The sequence below is a fragment of the Lethenteron reissneri genome, chromosome 8 (genome assembly GCF_015708825.2).
Source record: "Lethenteron reissneri isolate LAM-NWPU_2019-01 chromosome 8, ASM1570882v1, whole genome shotgun sequence".
NCBI lineage: Eukaryota > Metazoa > Chordata > Hyperoartia > Petromyzontiformes > Petromyzontidae > Lethenteron > Lethenteron reissneri.
Window position 1 is genome coordinate 8,924,037 of NC_083786.1, and position 15,789 is coordinate 8,939,825.

The 15,789-nt window shown below is 49.0% G+C and overlaps 1 protein-coding gene across 1 annotated transcript; it reads right to left on the bottom strand.

Annotated features, from left to right (window-relative positions):
- Positions 1-333: 333 nt before the first annotated feature.
- On the bottom strand, positions 334-11,077 carry BCKDHA (branched chain keto acid dehydrogenase E1 subunit alpha). Its single transcript, XM_061581584.1, has 8 exons — positions 10,880-11,077; positions 9,425-9,589; positions 7,494-7,689; positions 6,684-6,845; positions 5,386-5,592; positions 3,424-3,565; positions 2,747-2,918; positions 334-2,097 (listed from the first exon to the last, which is right to left on the bottom strand). The coding sequence occupies exons 1-8, from the start codon at positions 10,988-10,990 to the stop codon at positions 1,924-1,926; spliced, it is 1,329 nt and encodes a 442-aa protein (XP_061437568.1). The 5' UTR covers positions 10,991-11,077; the 3' UTR covers positions 334-1,923.
- Positions 11,078-15,789: the final 4,712 nt, after the last annotated feature.

Here is a 15,789-nt window from a genome sequence, read left to right on the forward strand (position 1 = left end):
GAACGTTGGGTTGCTCGGTCAATGGCCAGGGTCAACGGCGGCGTGGTGTATTCCGCAAATATGCCCGACTGTGAGGGCGGGCACAAGCCGGCGTGAGTAGGTTAAACGTTGAGTTTTATAAGAGCACCACGGGGTGACCAGCTCCTCCCCACCCAGCCCCTCCCCACCGCTCACATTTTTGGATGCACGACGGACACAATAATCCCCTGTGGGCTGGTGGAACCAGGAGGTTCCTACCAGTATAAACTTTTCTCTTATGTTTTCTTAAAATCACTCTACAAATTGGCAAACTAATTTATTACCGACCCAAATTAAATAACTCCACATATACTGTCGTTTTCAACTGTTTATTTTGTCACTATCACGCCTTCAACACAATTGCTACAAACAAAACATGAACACATCATTGTCGGACGTCACCTGTGACCAATTATTTTAAGCCACTCCAACCGTAATTGCTGATTTCGGCTGCGAATGAGATTTTCATTTTTAGCCGGGCGTTTGCCTATACACGTGGCCTGGAATCATCCAGCATTTGTGAAGGAAGCCAGGGCTGGTGGGGGATCGCACGAATGTTGTTGTTCAACTCCCTTCTTCCCGTGGGTGTCAAGGTTGCCATCACCCTGTCTCTCCAGAAGGCAGTTACAGCAAGTAGACGAATCGCCATCTGCTTCCGTCTGTACAGGGATGCAGTGTTTCTCCCTCGCGCATAAGCGCTCATTAATTAGCTGAAAACAATCTTAAAATAAAAAACCCAAATGCAGGACCCTCTAAAAGTCGGTGTGGCTTTCCTGGATAAATAATTATAGGATCAGCTGGTTCAGTTACTAACCTGTTCAGATACCCTTAAGCACCTAGGGTTTTTATGTTCAAATGTTTCCGTATTTTAATTTTCAACTCCACATTTACTTGGATCCCCAAAAATGCACTTAACGCTCAAGTTAATGTAACATTTATTGCCAATTATTCTGCCACTAATTCCCCATGTCTCTATTAAAACTGTCTTTTACACTAGATAGCATTGGGCCAAGCTGCAATCTGCTTGTTAATCAAGGCTCGCAATGAAATAAATAACATTCCAAGTCCTTCCAGACTAAGTTGCATTAAGCCGCTGATGGATGCCAACTGGTATCTTCAACAAGATTGTTTAATTTAATCCCAATTCGTAACTGCATGTTCTTTTAATCAAAAACTACTTTGTAAATTTACAAATTGATATGAAGTTGGACAAAAGCAAACGCGCTGCTGCGACTCCAGCCTTGTGCTATAGCGTCCCCCCTTGCTGCAATCTAGTTCATGATGAAACGGCCACAGCTCAAGAGAGTGAGTAAAATCAAGAAGCTTATGCATCCTTTGAAACGTAAAAACCTGCAGAGCGAGCATCGCCAGCGCACCTGGCATGACCGCTGGCGACACGCGCTACGCAACAAACCCACACCACCCATCGCCGAGAGACGGCGGTGAAATATTTGGAACGCTCCCAAAGTGCGGTAGATTTTCAAACGTCTCGGCATGCGACGCCGGCTACGATTTTCTTGTGCGGTTCAGCCCAGCCGAAATATTTTTGCAAAGGTTCCATTTCGAAACTGTGCTTTCTTTAAACAGCCGTCAACTAAAACCAGGATTAACGAAAACCCCTCCCCCAAACCCCCCCCCAAAATGACTTAGGACACCATAAATAGATTATCCACCTCTAAAGTGCAACACAGGCTCTGACTGCGAGTAAAAACGTTTGCTACTAATCTGTCGGTGTAATGAGCGTGCATGCAATATTATAGAACGGTATTGTTTCTTCCACGTCACGGGACGGTTGGACGTCCTCACAGATGTAAGGAGACAGGCACACGGGGATTAGGGGCGGGAGAGGAATCGTGGCCCAACGCTGGCAACATGTTCGTCGTCAATGGGCAGAGGGAGAGCGAGTCAGAACTTGTCAAACTTGTCCATGGGGTAGTGCTCTCCATAGATCTTGACGTGGCGTCTCATCTCATCCATCTGCCGCTGGATGTGCGGTGTCATCTCCTTGTACACGTCGTGGAAGAGCTCCGAGGGGCTCGGCTTGAGTCGTTTCTCCGCCTTCTCGAACGCCTCCAGGACCTGCGGCGCGCGGAACGAAAGTAAGCGCGACCCCGAGCGATACGACGCTGGAAGATTCGGAAACCAACACGGGAACATTACTCCCTTATCCAGGGGCGACGTGGGGAAGGTGGTTCTTGACGGATCTAATTATTACACATCTGCAGAAATGACTCCCGTTGTTAACACATACGCGCGTCTGTTCATGGGCAATTCGCAGAAGATGAATTTGCCACCGCTCGGCAGCGTGGTGTGGCGCGGCTAGCACGGGCCCTGGGTGCAAGGAATGTACGTACGTATGTATGATTTGTACGTATGTACATATGTTCAACTTCTTTCGCACCGTACGTTAGCCAACTGTTAATCGGAGATGCTGGGAAAGGACAACAAACTAGAAAGCAAGTTCCAAAGAGATTCAACGAAACAGGGCGAACCGCCTGTCCCAATTTACCCCCCCCCCCCCCATTCTTCGTAGCCGGGGCACCTACGCCCCAAAAAGAGAAAAACGATACCCATACAGCGGTTGGCTGCAGGCGAAACGGAGCTGGTGGTGAAGCAGTGTGGCTCTCACGGGTGTGGGCGTGTGTGTGTGTGTGGGCGTGTGTGTGTGTGTGGGCGTGTGGGCGTGTGTGTGTGTGTGGGCGTGTGTGTGCGTGCGCGAACGCGGTACCAGCTTGCGCGACTGCTTGCGCCAGTCCTTCTCCAGCGAGTCGTTCCACATGCTCTCGCGGAGCATGTAGTTGCGCAGTCGCGAGATCGGGTGGTCCTGCTTGTCCCAGTAGTTGACCTCGTCCACCGAGCGGTACGCCGAGCTGTCGTCGCTTGTGCTGTGGTGCCCGATCCTGAGACGCGCCCATCGCAGTGTGCAACTCGCGTTTAAGTCAACAAATATATAACAACAACAACACAGGCAGAAACAATCACAGACACCCCTCTATCAAGAGAGCAAAGCATTATCTCCCCACCTCTTTCCCCCTCTCCCCAGGCCTTCCCTGAGTGTGTTGGTTATTATTCTCCCCCCTGCCTGTCTCCCCTCCCCATTTAAATCTATTTCCCCCCCCCCCCACAAGGTCCCCACTTGGATGAAGCAGTGGGGGGGGGGGGGGCACCCTGCCCCCCTTCGTTTCGCCCCCTTTAACGTGGTCCAGCCACGCCGGAATGGACGTTTGCGGATTTTGTATCCTGTCATTGGTATCTCCCGGTGTGTGGTTTTGGCCGGGCCCCGCATGTTGCTGCAATGAAAATATATAATAAAAATACAAATATAACAAAGGCATTGTGACGTACGTTTGTCCTCTCCACCAACCTCGGCAGTGGCTCGGGAGGCGGGAGGAAGGAGGCGCTCACCGGTAGGTCATGGCCTCGATGAGCGTGGGCTGGTTCTCACTGACTGCACGCCTCCGTGCCTCCCGCGTGGCGTTGTACACGGCGAACACATCGTTGCCGTCCACGCGGATCGACAGGATCCCGTAGCCCGGGCCCCGCGCCGCTGCGACGGACGTCACACGCTCGTTAACCCCTTTCCTGTTCCGATGACGTAATCGGCTTTTATAACGTACGTGTGTACGCCATCAAAAATAACGCGGGAAAAAAATAAAATTACTTTATCGGTACCGAGGCTCCCGCAAGACCATACGGGGAGGGCTTGTGGCACAGTTTGGGGCTAGCTATCGTAGAGTTCGGTGCGACGGTGTCTCTGCGGTTCTCTGCGGTGAGTGACAATGTCTTTAAGAACAACGGCGCTACGTCTCTCTAAATAAAATTAACGCCGAGCACCTCGCGCGTTCCGAGATTCAGAGGTGAACAGGACACCCCACCCTGAACAGGAAAGGGTTCATAATAACAACGGGGGGGTGGGGGGAGGGAAGCCTACATTGGGATGCCTGGAAGACAAGCCGAAGCGCACACGAGAGGGGGTAGTACTGAAGAGCATCATCTCAATCTTCCCAAAGTTTTTAGTTGGTGTATATTACACCGGCTGTGACACGAGTCAGAAACATGGACCAAGAAAATGGAACAAAGTCTGAAGAGAGTGCAAAAAATAAAGCACGGAGAGGTTCACGGATGGACTTGCATTCAGAGAGAAAGGCTTCACGACCCAATTGCTGTACCACCGCGTAGCCCAATGGGGTTGGGAGTTTTACAAATCTCTACATTATCTACCAACACTTATATTTAGAACACAGTTTGGATTCAAATAGAGTGTAAATGCGGCTTCATCTTAAGGCGCTGTAAAACAAAAACTGGGCTTATTCATACGGAGAGAGGCAGTCGGTCACAGGCATATGAATAAAAGAGGAAGATATTGAGGCCATCCTTGAACAAGGGCAGGCAGTCAGCAGCATGCATAGCAGGGGAAAAGCATTTCTGGACGATGGGGGCTCTACAATTGGTGGCTCACACTGTTTGATCATCGGCGTGCGCCACGGCGATTGTAATCAAGAAACGTGCAAGCGTGGCGGTGTCTGAGACTGGCATGAAGGCGGGCACAACAAAGTCACTCGGAAGCCAGGCAGGTTTACAGCCAATCAGCCGACGCCATAATGACCACTGCCAAAGCCATAAACTGCTGGCAACTGGTAAAATTAAAGGCTCCTGTAATTACGCATTAAGAAGACCGTGCGCATAACAGGTCTTGTAATTAAATTATTGATCAAACCCATTGACCTATGGATAAAAATTAATATTTGGTGAACTTTTCCTCAAGAGCACGTGTCCGTGCCAATTAAGCGACTCATATTTCCCAGCACCTCCTATTAGCACGGTTGGCTGCATACGGTGAGAATTAAGTTCAACATACATACATCTCGCGTACGTCCTTTTACAATGTGAAAAAGGTTTTGATTAACTTTTACGTTAAGATAAAAGAAACTGGCCACAGATTGTTTTCATTTTGTAACTTAATCGTAAACTGGTTAACCGGACAGATGGAAGCTGGGGTTTATAAACGTTGCAATCTTAAGGAGTGGGACATGGAAGGCTGAATAAATTGTTTGACATGCTTATCGAATTCACTTCGTAAATTAATGTCAAACACATGAACAATGGGAATTGGGAGCACAGATCACGTGATTTGAGCAAAGCTTCAGAGAATTTCACGCAACGTAAAATTACACATATTTAGAACTGCAAGGGCAAAGCAGCAAGCCGTAACCTGCAAGCGCACAGCCTTACGTTAGCATGCAATCCGATTTCTTGTTGTCGAGCACATTTATACTTCGGGGTAGCCTTCCAGCTAAACCGCCGATGTCCGGCTTACCCTGAAGTCCGGCTTTGAGAGGTTTTCTACCGTGGTTTAAAACTCCGTACCGATGCCGTCTCCGCGGTACTGCTCGTCCGTGGGTGTGGAGATCGCGTAGCCGTTGTTGCGGCAGAAGAAGATGACGGGGCACTCGAGCGTGGCGGAGAAGTTGAATCCGGCGTGGGCATCGCCCTCGCTCGCCGCGCCCTCCCCGAAGTAGCAGATCACCACGCGGTCGTTGTTGGCGCGCTTGTAGGCGTAGGCGGCACCCACGGCTGCGTGCGTGCGTGCGTTGTGGGGTGCGGTAGTGCAGCGGTTAGCGCGCTGCTGTGCTACGAACCTGGTGACCCAAGTTCGATTCCTGGTCCTGGGCCTCAACCTAGGTCGACTCAGCCACATTATGAAGAAGTACTTGGTGCGGTGTGTAAAAACATCAGCACTGGGGAGACAAAGGCGGTCGGGCGGTGTGCTGGCCACCATCCCCTCGTGTACCGTGCCGGCCTTCATCGTCGATGCTCACCAACAGCACTTGCCCCAACAGTATGTTAAGGCTATACGGGGGATCTCTGTCTTTGTGCGTCAGAAAAAGAGCGAAGCAAGAATGGCAAAGCGCAAGAAGAGACGGAGTGCGGCCAGCATAATGCACGGCCCCCTTCATCTCTCCACTCCAGTGGCGATGTTTACACATGGTGCCAGCTACTCGGGTGAACACTACCGCGTAAGGTTTTCACGATTGTGCTGCTGCGTAGTTCTCCGACGTCCTTTCGGATTGTACCGCGTGTTGTTCGGCACGAGGCTCGATGTTTCGCTTCACGCGTCGGGAGCTTCTTCAGCAACCGTGGGAAAGCCGTAAATAAGCTCCGAGCACTTGAAACTGGAGCCGGGAAATCAGCTCGTGGGCATGAGTTCGACGGATTGTTTCATCGCAGGTCAATTAGGTACGGCGATGACTTTGAGGGAGACCCTCATCCAGCCCACGTACATGCATTTATAAATCTGTAGGAATTCGGTCCACACGTTTAACCACCATGGATGTGCTTGGAGAAGTACTGACCTATGAAGCTTGGTAAGAATATTAAATTATGATGATGGCAATGAGGTGCAGTGCCCCAGACTCTAAACGAACTATAAACATTTTTTTTTTATTTTACCAGGTAAGGCCCACTGAACGATATAGCTCTTAATTCTAGATTTGAACATAGCTCTTTTTTTAGAAGTAACCTGGCCATCGCAAATGATAGCTTAATGAAGTGGCCTCATCACGTGGACATTTATAGCAGCCAAATACTCAGTAGCTGGCGGTGGAATTTATGGCGGGGTGAGCGGCCGACGCTTCTTCCGAGACTCCAACACTCCCGACACTCACCCTGCGGGATCTGCGTGGCGAGCGGGGAGGAGATGGTGACAAAGTTGAGCTCGTTCGACCCGTAGTGGACGGGCATCTGCCGCCCCTTGCCCGGATCATCCACGTTGCCGTAGCACTGCGACATGAACAGGTCGAGCGGGAAGCCTCGCCACATCAGAACGCCTGGCGAGAACGGCGGTTGCAAGAAGGCAAACAATCGACGGCGGTCATGAAATCGACAAGGGGCGCGGGGTGAGATCCAAATCATTTATAAAACAAGTGACATTATGAAGTTTTTTTTGGGGTGGGGTGGAGTGGTGGCAGATTGCTTTTGTATTCATCACAAGCAATGGGTTAGAGTTAGGGTAGGGTCATAGGCATTGTATACCATGCCTGTTTTCTTGTTGTGTATTTTTTTTCTCGATATTTATGTATTTGTTTTTTTTTTATGCTAAGTAGTGGGGTTTTGTTTTTGTATTATCTGTGTACGGAACTGGATAATTGATGTGTAGCCTTGTGGAATGCAATTGCATGAATGACGCTATATAAAATGAAATTATCATTTAAACATGAGCTAATCAGAATCTTTATTTATCCTGGAGAAATCCGATGAGCTATGAAGCTCTTTTTCGCAGATCTCCAGTAGGGGCAGGTCAGAAAATTAAAACCAATGATCCTAAACAAACGATTGGAGTGTAATGTATAGGAAAGGTGAGAAAATCACTCAAAATAAATATGTAAAAAAAATATATAAAAGTAATTGCCAAATCAATCGATGAATCGGAAGCCCCCCTTTTTGCAAGTCGCGTATAAACGACAGCGGTGGCTCACCGGCCTCCCGGTACTGGCCGAACACGAGGTCGTGCGGCTCAAGGGCAGCAGCGCTGCCCATGTGGGTGCCCTCCTCGCCGTAGTTGGTCATGTAGAAGGAGATGCGTCCCTGCCGCTGCGACTCATACAGGATGCGGTCCATCGTGTTGAGCAGGGTCATCTTCTTGTACATCTTCAGTACCGTGTCCTTGTCCAGCTACTCCAGGGCAAGTGGGGGGAAACAAAAAGACAATGACAAAGAAACCCGCTTATAGCATTAACGGGCTGTTGTTGGGGCAAGTGCGGTTAGCGAGTAGCACCTGTGAAGGCCAGCAGGGCACTTGAGAGGGTGGGTGGCCAGCACCACGCCCGGCTGCATTTGCCTCCCCAGTTGTGATGTTTACACACCACACCAGGTACTCATTTGAGGCTGAGTCAACCTTGGCCGTGAGTGGGAATTGAACTCGGGATGCCGGGCACGAGCGCAGCGCGCTAACCAATACACCACCGCACCTCACGTGGGGGAACACACACACACTCGCACTTGAGCAACTTGTATATCTGCTGCTGTTTTAACAAAAATACTAGTTGAGAAAAATCATGCATGCACATGGATTATGCAATGCGTTCCAACATGTGTTTGTCTTCAGAATTATGTAATTATTAGTATGGAAGCAGATAGGTAGCCGTTACAGACAGTTGTTTGCATTCATACAAACAATAATTTTGCTTTGTTTAGTATCTTCAATTTTTTGGGCTACCGTTTAATGATTTCGACCAGTTTTTATTTTTTAAAGTCATTCATAGCAACGTAATTTTAAACAAAGTTTTTCTCATATTGGACCATCTTTGTGAGAGATCTAGTGCCCCCCCCCCCACGTTGGGGAAGGAGAGATATTGCTCGTACATAAACACTGTCAACATTATTTGGAAAGCTTTATCAATAATAATAATAATGATGCACAGCCCTTTATCAATTCACTGATAGATGAGGAATCTCCCTCCAATGCCAGGCCAGTCATGGGGTGGTATTATCATACTTCGCGATGTTGGTCACTGTTGATTGGAGCAGTTCTGATATCAGCCGTAAAACTGATATAAGCAATGCCCAGGAATCGTACTCGGGTTGCCAAGTTCATATAGCCCAATACGCTAACCACTGCACCACAACTTCACCCCGTTTTAAATGCCACTTGATTTAATGATAATAGTTATAAACGCTGTTCGGTGTTGTTTAGACGTAAAGTAGCGTATGGCTGTTGTCCAGCAATCACTTGAACACTTTCAAATCCAAAAATAGCACAAAAAACTGTGGCAGCATGCAAAATGTTATTCCACAGAAAAGTAAACAGGTCCCAGAGTCTGTCTAAAGTCCAATCTGTGCAGCAATTTAACTGCAATGACAATTTGTGCAATGCAGCTCTCATGTTATACGCTGCATTTCTGAGCCCCAACAGTGGCTGATATCTGAATTCGAACCCAGGACCTCAGCGCTCTGACCTCTGAGCCACCCGTCCACCATTTGACAACTTTAATCTGCCTATGTTTCAATCGAAACAGTTTTAATAGAGAATCCTCTTTGCATTCTCCCTAGTAAAGTGGGGTGGGTGACGACCGTGTGCAAAGCGCCAAGGGACTAGCAATTATTTTTTTATTTCAATTATTTTATATTTTTCATAATACTAAGCTATATAGCTATTTTTCAGAAGCAACCTGCCTAGAAATGATGGCTCAACCAAGTGGCTTACCACGTGGAAATTTATAGAAGCCAAATACTCTAAAAGCACGTTTCTAAAGGTGGAGGAAAAAACCGAATGGCACGGAGAAAAATCCACGCGACCATGGGGAGAGAGACACGCAAACAGGCGTCAGGGCCAGCATCAAATCCACGACCTCCTCTATACCAGGCGAGGTCGTCAACATCTCGCCACCGTGGCAAAAAACCCACAAACCTTGGGGTCCTCCTTGGGGTTGATGATCTGGCCCTGGCGGTCCATAACGCGGTAGACGGGGATGCCAGCGATCACGTTGGGCTGGATGAACTCCATGGTGTCCGAGTACTCGGCCGACGCTCCGGGGAAAAGCGGTTTGTCGTCCAGGTCCTGACGACGGGCGCACTGCTCGGGCAACATCGGGGAGGGAGTGGGGAGAACAACAGCAGACGTTCATTCTAGATTTGAAGCTTTCGTGACTGCAAGGATTCATATTCTTAGATTTTTTCGGTAAAGTCATGTAGGTAAAAAATAAAAATTAATAAATGTAAAATAAAATAAAAATCACGACGTTTCGGAGACGGAAGCGTGTGTTGCCTCCGAAACGTCGTGATTTATTTTTACTTTAATTAATTTTTATTTTTTACCTACGTGACTTTACCGAAAAAACCTAAGAATATAGCAGACGTTCAATTCAGAATCTTTATTTAGGCCGGAAGAATCCGACGAGCTATGAAGCTCTTTTTCGCAGATGTCCACTATTTTACCGACGTCAATTGTATCGATAATTATCATTTATCTGTAACGAAAACAATAAATATCATGCATATGAGTGGTTTCTGCAATGCTATATCAAGCTTCATCGCTCCATCTGCTTGGGAGGGCTTCCTCTTGAGAGTATTATCTCATCTTGTTTTGCTGCTACTCGTTTGTTCGTCTCGACCACCTCTCTGGGTTACACGTTCCTGTTATTGACAGCTCTTAATCAATCACAAGGTGCCCCTCAGACCAGCTTCCTCACTGTGGAATGCAGGGGCGTAAAGGGAAGGGTCTGGTCACGTAACTCTTAAACCTCCGATTAGCGTCGGTGGCTACGTAGTTCAACATAGCACCCATTTAGAGTATTTGGCTGAAATATATTTCCACGTCATAAGCCAGTCCATACATACGCCAGTGCATAATTATCAACATTCTATTCGGTGAAATGAATACTAATACGTGATTTTTTTTTGCAAAAGCCAACTTATGAAAGAATGTATTTTTTGGTTGTGCAAGTTACGACCAAGTGTTTATGAACTTTATCTCATATAGTGTACATATTCACACATGTAGACGCTCCCAACTAGCACTGGCGAATTGCGTGCATTAATCAAAGGGCTATCAACACGTCATCTTTCAGATCAATGAATAATTCGAAATTGCAACACACGCACACACACACACAAATCCTACTTCAGAGTAACTAAATTGCCACAAACTGCTTCAGTGACACACACACATCACTGTATTCAACGTCAATATTTTTGTTTGTTAATCATTACTACAAATGTTTAAAAAAACCAACACCTCGACTCACCACCCACCGCGGCCTAGCGCGCTCTACCGACCAACACGCGCCGTCCCGGGCAGGCGATTCTATCCGAGCCACCGCCGCCTCCTGACAACCGAACGACCCCCATCGCCCGAGGCACTCACGGAGACGGATAATAATCGCTTCCCCGGTCGCGGCGGTAGACTCCTGAGGCTCGGGCGAGCGACCCTGAACGGTAGCGGCAGCAGAGATCGGAGGCTGCGGTGAAGCGCCATAGCTTGTGTCAGTCCGCAGCGCAATCCAGCAGTGGAGCACGGCGAATGTCGTGGCGAGGGACAACGGCGCGCAGTGGAGGCGGAGAGGTGACGTCACGGGGGCCTCATCCACTCACAGGGCGAGATTGGGGGGGCGGCTCCCTGCACCCCCCCCCCCACTCAGCGAGAGATGGGGGGGGGGGGAAACTTAGACATTGGGAGCAGCATAAGGATGTGGGCCTTCACATACCTGTCAACCCCTTATCAGTGCCCTACCTTACTACAGACCTATTCTGAACTTATTGGTCACCCCGTGCCCTAATAAATGTCAACGTTCATCCTACAAATTCCCATCATGAGGAAGAACACAATCAAATATACAACAACAACAATAACAAAAATGTGCCCGTTTTGAAATGACTGTACGCCGTATGGACCTGAAAACACAATTTCCTTGTACAAGAATACGGGTACACCGTATGGGTTCACAGCTGTGCCTTCATCCAGGGGTCGGCAAGCTGCAGTTCTGCTTCGTGACAAAATGTATACTGCCTCCCCTGGTATACAAGAGGTCGTGGGTTCGATCCCGACCACTGACGCCTGCTCTGTATATTTGGAATTTGAGTGTCTCTCTTCCCATGGTCGAGATGATTTTTCTCCGGGTCCTCCGGTTTTTCCCTCCACATTTAGAATCAACACACGTTTAGAGTATTTGGCTGCTATCAATGTCCACGTGATTAGCCACTTCGTTGAGGTATAATTTGTGGCCAGGTCGCTTTTGAAAAAGAAGCGAATATCTCAGTGGGCCTTATATGGTAAAATAAAAAAATGTAAAAATGGTTAAGGAACCTCTCGTATTCACCACATGCATTGCGGCTCTTACAATATTGAGGTTTTTTTTTACTATTATTACTACTACCAAATTCGAACAAAAAAATATTCTTGTTATTTTGGTTGCCGACCCATAGCCTTCATGGTCAATTCTAGTTTGTGTTCGCTTTAATGGCATGATTGCCACCATCATAGAACAACAAGAGCGGCCGCCATTCGCCCACGGCGCTTGTGCCAGGCCAGGTGCACGAGGTGCACTCTGGGGCCGCGTGAAGTGTCGAAGGCTCGCTGACAGGAGGCCACGGGACAGGCCCAGGTGGTGTGCCATGAGTTGGCTGGCATCACACACACACGGTGATGCACAAGCACTATCAACAACAAAGCTCACCACATTCGTCAAGAAAACCGTGGCCTTAAAATTGCCCTGATTCATAAATGTGCTATGAAGAGATGTGGCCGAAACGTTATCTATTGTGTTTTTGATTTTTCATTTTAAGGCCACACAGTGGGGGTTTTTTGTCAATGTATTGACTTCTGTGTGATTGAAATACAAAAAAGCTGATGATTGAACCTCAAGAGGCACGGTGCTACAAACCCATGACAATTAATCCAAGGTCATCTTGAGGTCACGTTTGATTTAAACGTGATATCAATTATACTCACCACCATCATCATCCTAAGCATCCTGATAGTCACCTTTATATGTGATCTTCAGTTATTGTCCTCATGATCAATTACTAAGTCATCAATCATCGTACATTGTTGCCATCAGCATCATACGCATCATCATAGACTCATCTTCATCCATTGTCGCTTCGCCACGATTATCACCAATTGTTGCCATCATCATCATCAATGATCATCATCAATCATCAACAAAAAGAACAACACAGCTCCTTCCTCGCCACTGCACCTGAGTAAGGGTCCCGATGAATAGCTGCCAACCACAGCAGCCCACACAAGCACGTGTGAATTCAGGAACGGACAGCTCTTGATAAATCGGACTCGTATAACATTCATTTGTTTTCTTGGTTCTTTCGGTAAAGTCACGTAGAAGGGAAATATTCGGTAAAGTCACGTAGAATGAAAAAAAATATTAATTTATTATTTCCCTTCTACGTGATGATATTAATTTATTATTTCCCTTCGACGTGACCAAGAATATGAATCCCTGCAGTCACGAAAGCCTTAAATCAAACATTAATTTGTTTATTACTTATTAATATTGACTTACTTACTTACCATTTTTTTTGCACTCTTATCGTTTTTTTATTGTTTGCTGTTGTAAACTTGCTGACACGCCCCATACTGGACATTTGTGGGGGGGTGGGGGTGGAAGAAAGCTTCATAGCTCATCGGATTCCCCCTCCAGTCTCAATAAAGATTCTGATTCTGTACGGTCGCCCAACTCTGATTAACCCCCGTGATGCGGGGGGGGGGGGGGAGCTCCCTCCGCCCCTCACCCCGTCCGTGACCCACCACAGACGAATATCCTCGCCTCAATTGCCCCCCATAGTACCCCACCTATCTGCATCCCTCGCCTCTTAAACGCTTCTCTGAGCTGGAGTTTTTCTCATTTTCTTGCGGGGAATTGAAGTCGAGGCTCCCGTGGGGGGAGATGGGGAGAAGGGGATGGAATGGGAGGGGGAGGGCTGACCCACGCCCACCCCCTTCCCCACTCCACCTCCTGGTTACTGCAAAGAAAAATGAAATATACGCGTGTAAATAAATAAATAATTCCTCAGCCATGCGGCGTTATTAACGCATCTCGTGCCAACCAACCGACCCTCACCGATCATCACTGTCAGGTGCCAGCCCAGTGAATGAGAATGAGTAGGTCGGTGAGCGATAGAGTGAGAGTGGGTGAGTGAGGGTGGGTGAGTGAGGGTGGGTGAGTGAGTGATGGTGGATGAGTGAGAGTGGGTGAGTGAGAGTGGGTGAGTGAGGGTGAATGAGTGAGAGTGGGTGAGTAAGAGTGGGTGAGTGAGAGTGGGTGAGTTAGAGTGGATGAGTGAGGGTGGGTGAGTGAGATTGGGTGAGTGAGGGTGAATGAGTGAGAGTGGGTGAGTAAGAGTGGGTGAGTTAGAATGGGTGAGTTAGAGTGGGTGAGTGAGGGTGGGTGAGTGAGATTGGGTGAGTGAGGGTGCGTGAGTGAGATTGGGTGAGTGAGAGTGGGTGAGTGAGTGAGAGTGAGTGAGAGTGGGTGAGTGAGAGTGGGTGAGTGCGAGTGGGTGAGTTAGAGTGAGTGAGTTAGAGTGGGTGAGTTAGAGTGGGTGAGTTAGAGTGGGTGAGAGTGGGTGAGTGAGGGTGAATGAGTGAGAGTGGGTGAGTGAGAGTGGGTGAGTGAGAGTGGGTGAGTGAGAGTGGGTGAGTGAGAGTGGGTGAGTGAGAGTGGGTGAGAGTGGGTGAGTGAGAGTGGGTGAGTGAGAGTGGGTGAGTGAGAGTGGGTGAGTGAGAGTGGGTGAGTGAGGGTGGGTGAGTGAGGGTGGGTGAGTGAGAGTGGGTGAGTGATGGTGGGTGAGTGAGTGTGGGTGAGTGAGATTGGGTGTGAGTGGGTGAGAGTGGGTGAGTGAGAGTGGGTGAGTGAGGGTGGGTGAGTGAGGGTGGGTGAGTGAGAGTGGGTGAGTGAGAGTGGGTGAGAGTGGGTGAGTGAGAGTGGGTGAGTGAGAGTGGGTGAGTGGGAGTGGGTGAGAGTGGGTGAGTTAGAGTGGGTGAGTGAGAGTGGGTGAGTGAGAGTGGGTGAGAGTGGGTGAGTGAGAGTGCGTGAGTGAGAGTGGGTGAGAGTGGGTGAGTTAGAGTGGGTGAGAGTGGGTGAGTTAGAGTGGGTGAGTGAGAGTGGGTGAGTGAGAGTGGGTGAGTGGGAGTGGGTGAGAGTGGTGAGTGAGAGTGGGTGAGTGAGGGTGAATGAGTGAGGGTGGGTGAGTAATAGTGGGTGAGTTAGAGTGGGTGAGTGAGAGTGGGTGAGTTAGAGTGGGTGAGAGTGGGTGAGTGAGAGTGGGTGAGTGAGAGTGGGTGAGTTAGAGTGGGTGAGAGTGGGTGAGTGAGTGTGGGTGAGAGTGGGTGAGTGAGGGTGGGTGAGTGATGGTGGGTGAGTGAGAGTGAGTGAGAGTGGGTGAGTAAAGGTGGGTGAGTGAGAGTGGGTGAGTGAGGGTGCGTGAGTGAGGGTGGGTGAGTGATGGTGGGTGAGTGAGAGTGAGTGAGAGTGGGTGAGTGATGGTGGGTGAGTGAGGGTGAATGAGTGAGTGAGGGTGGGTGAGTGAGGGTGGGTGAGTGAGAGTGAGTGAGAGTGAGTGAGAGTGGGTGAGTGAGAGTGGGTGAGTGAGGGTGGGTGAGTGATGGTGGGTGAGTGAGAGTGGGTGAGTGAGAGTGGGTGAGTGAGAGTGGGTGAGAGTGGGTGAGTTAGAGTGGGTGAGTTAGAGTGGGTGAGTGAGAGTGGGTGAGTGAGAGTGGGTGAGTGGGAGTGGGTGAGAGTGGGTGAGTGAGAGTGGGTGAGTTAGAGTGGGTGAGTTAGAGTGGGTGAGAGTGGGTGAGTGGGAGTGGGTGAGAGTGGGTGAGTGAGGGTGGGTGAGTGAGGGTGAATGAGTGAGGGTGGGTGAGTAAGAGTGGGTGAGTAAGAGTGGGTGAGTTAGAGTGGGTGAGTGAGAGTGGGTGAGTTAGAGTGGGTGAGAGTGGGTGAGTGAGAGTGGGTGAGTGCGAGTGGGTGAGTGAGAGTGGGTGAGAGTGGGTGAGTGAGGGTGCGTGAGTGAGGGTGGGTGAGTAATGGTGGGTGAGTGAGGGTGGGTGAGTAAGAGTGGGTGAGTAAGAGTGGGTGAGTTAGAGTGGGTGAGTAAGAGTGGGTGAGAGTGGGTGAGAGTGGGTGAGAGTGGGTGAGTGAGGGTGGGTGAGTGAGGGTGGGTGAGTGAGAGTGGGTGAGAGAGATTGGGTGAGTGAGATTGGGTGAGAGTGGGTGAGTGAGAGTGGGTGAGAGTGGGTGAGAGGGGGTGAGTGAG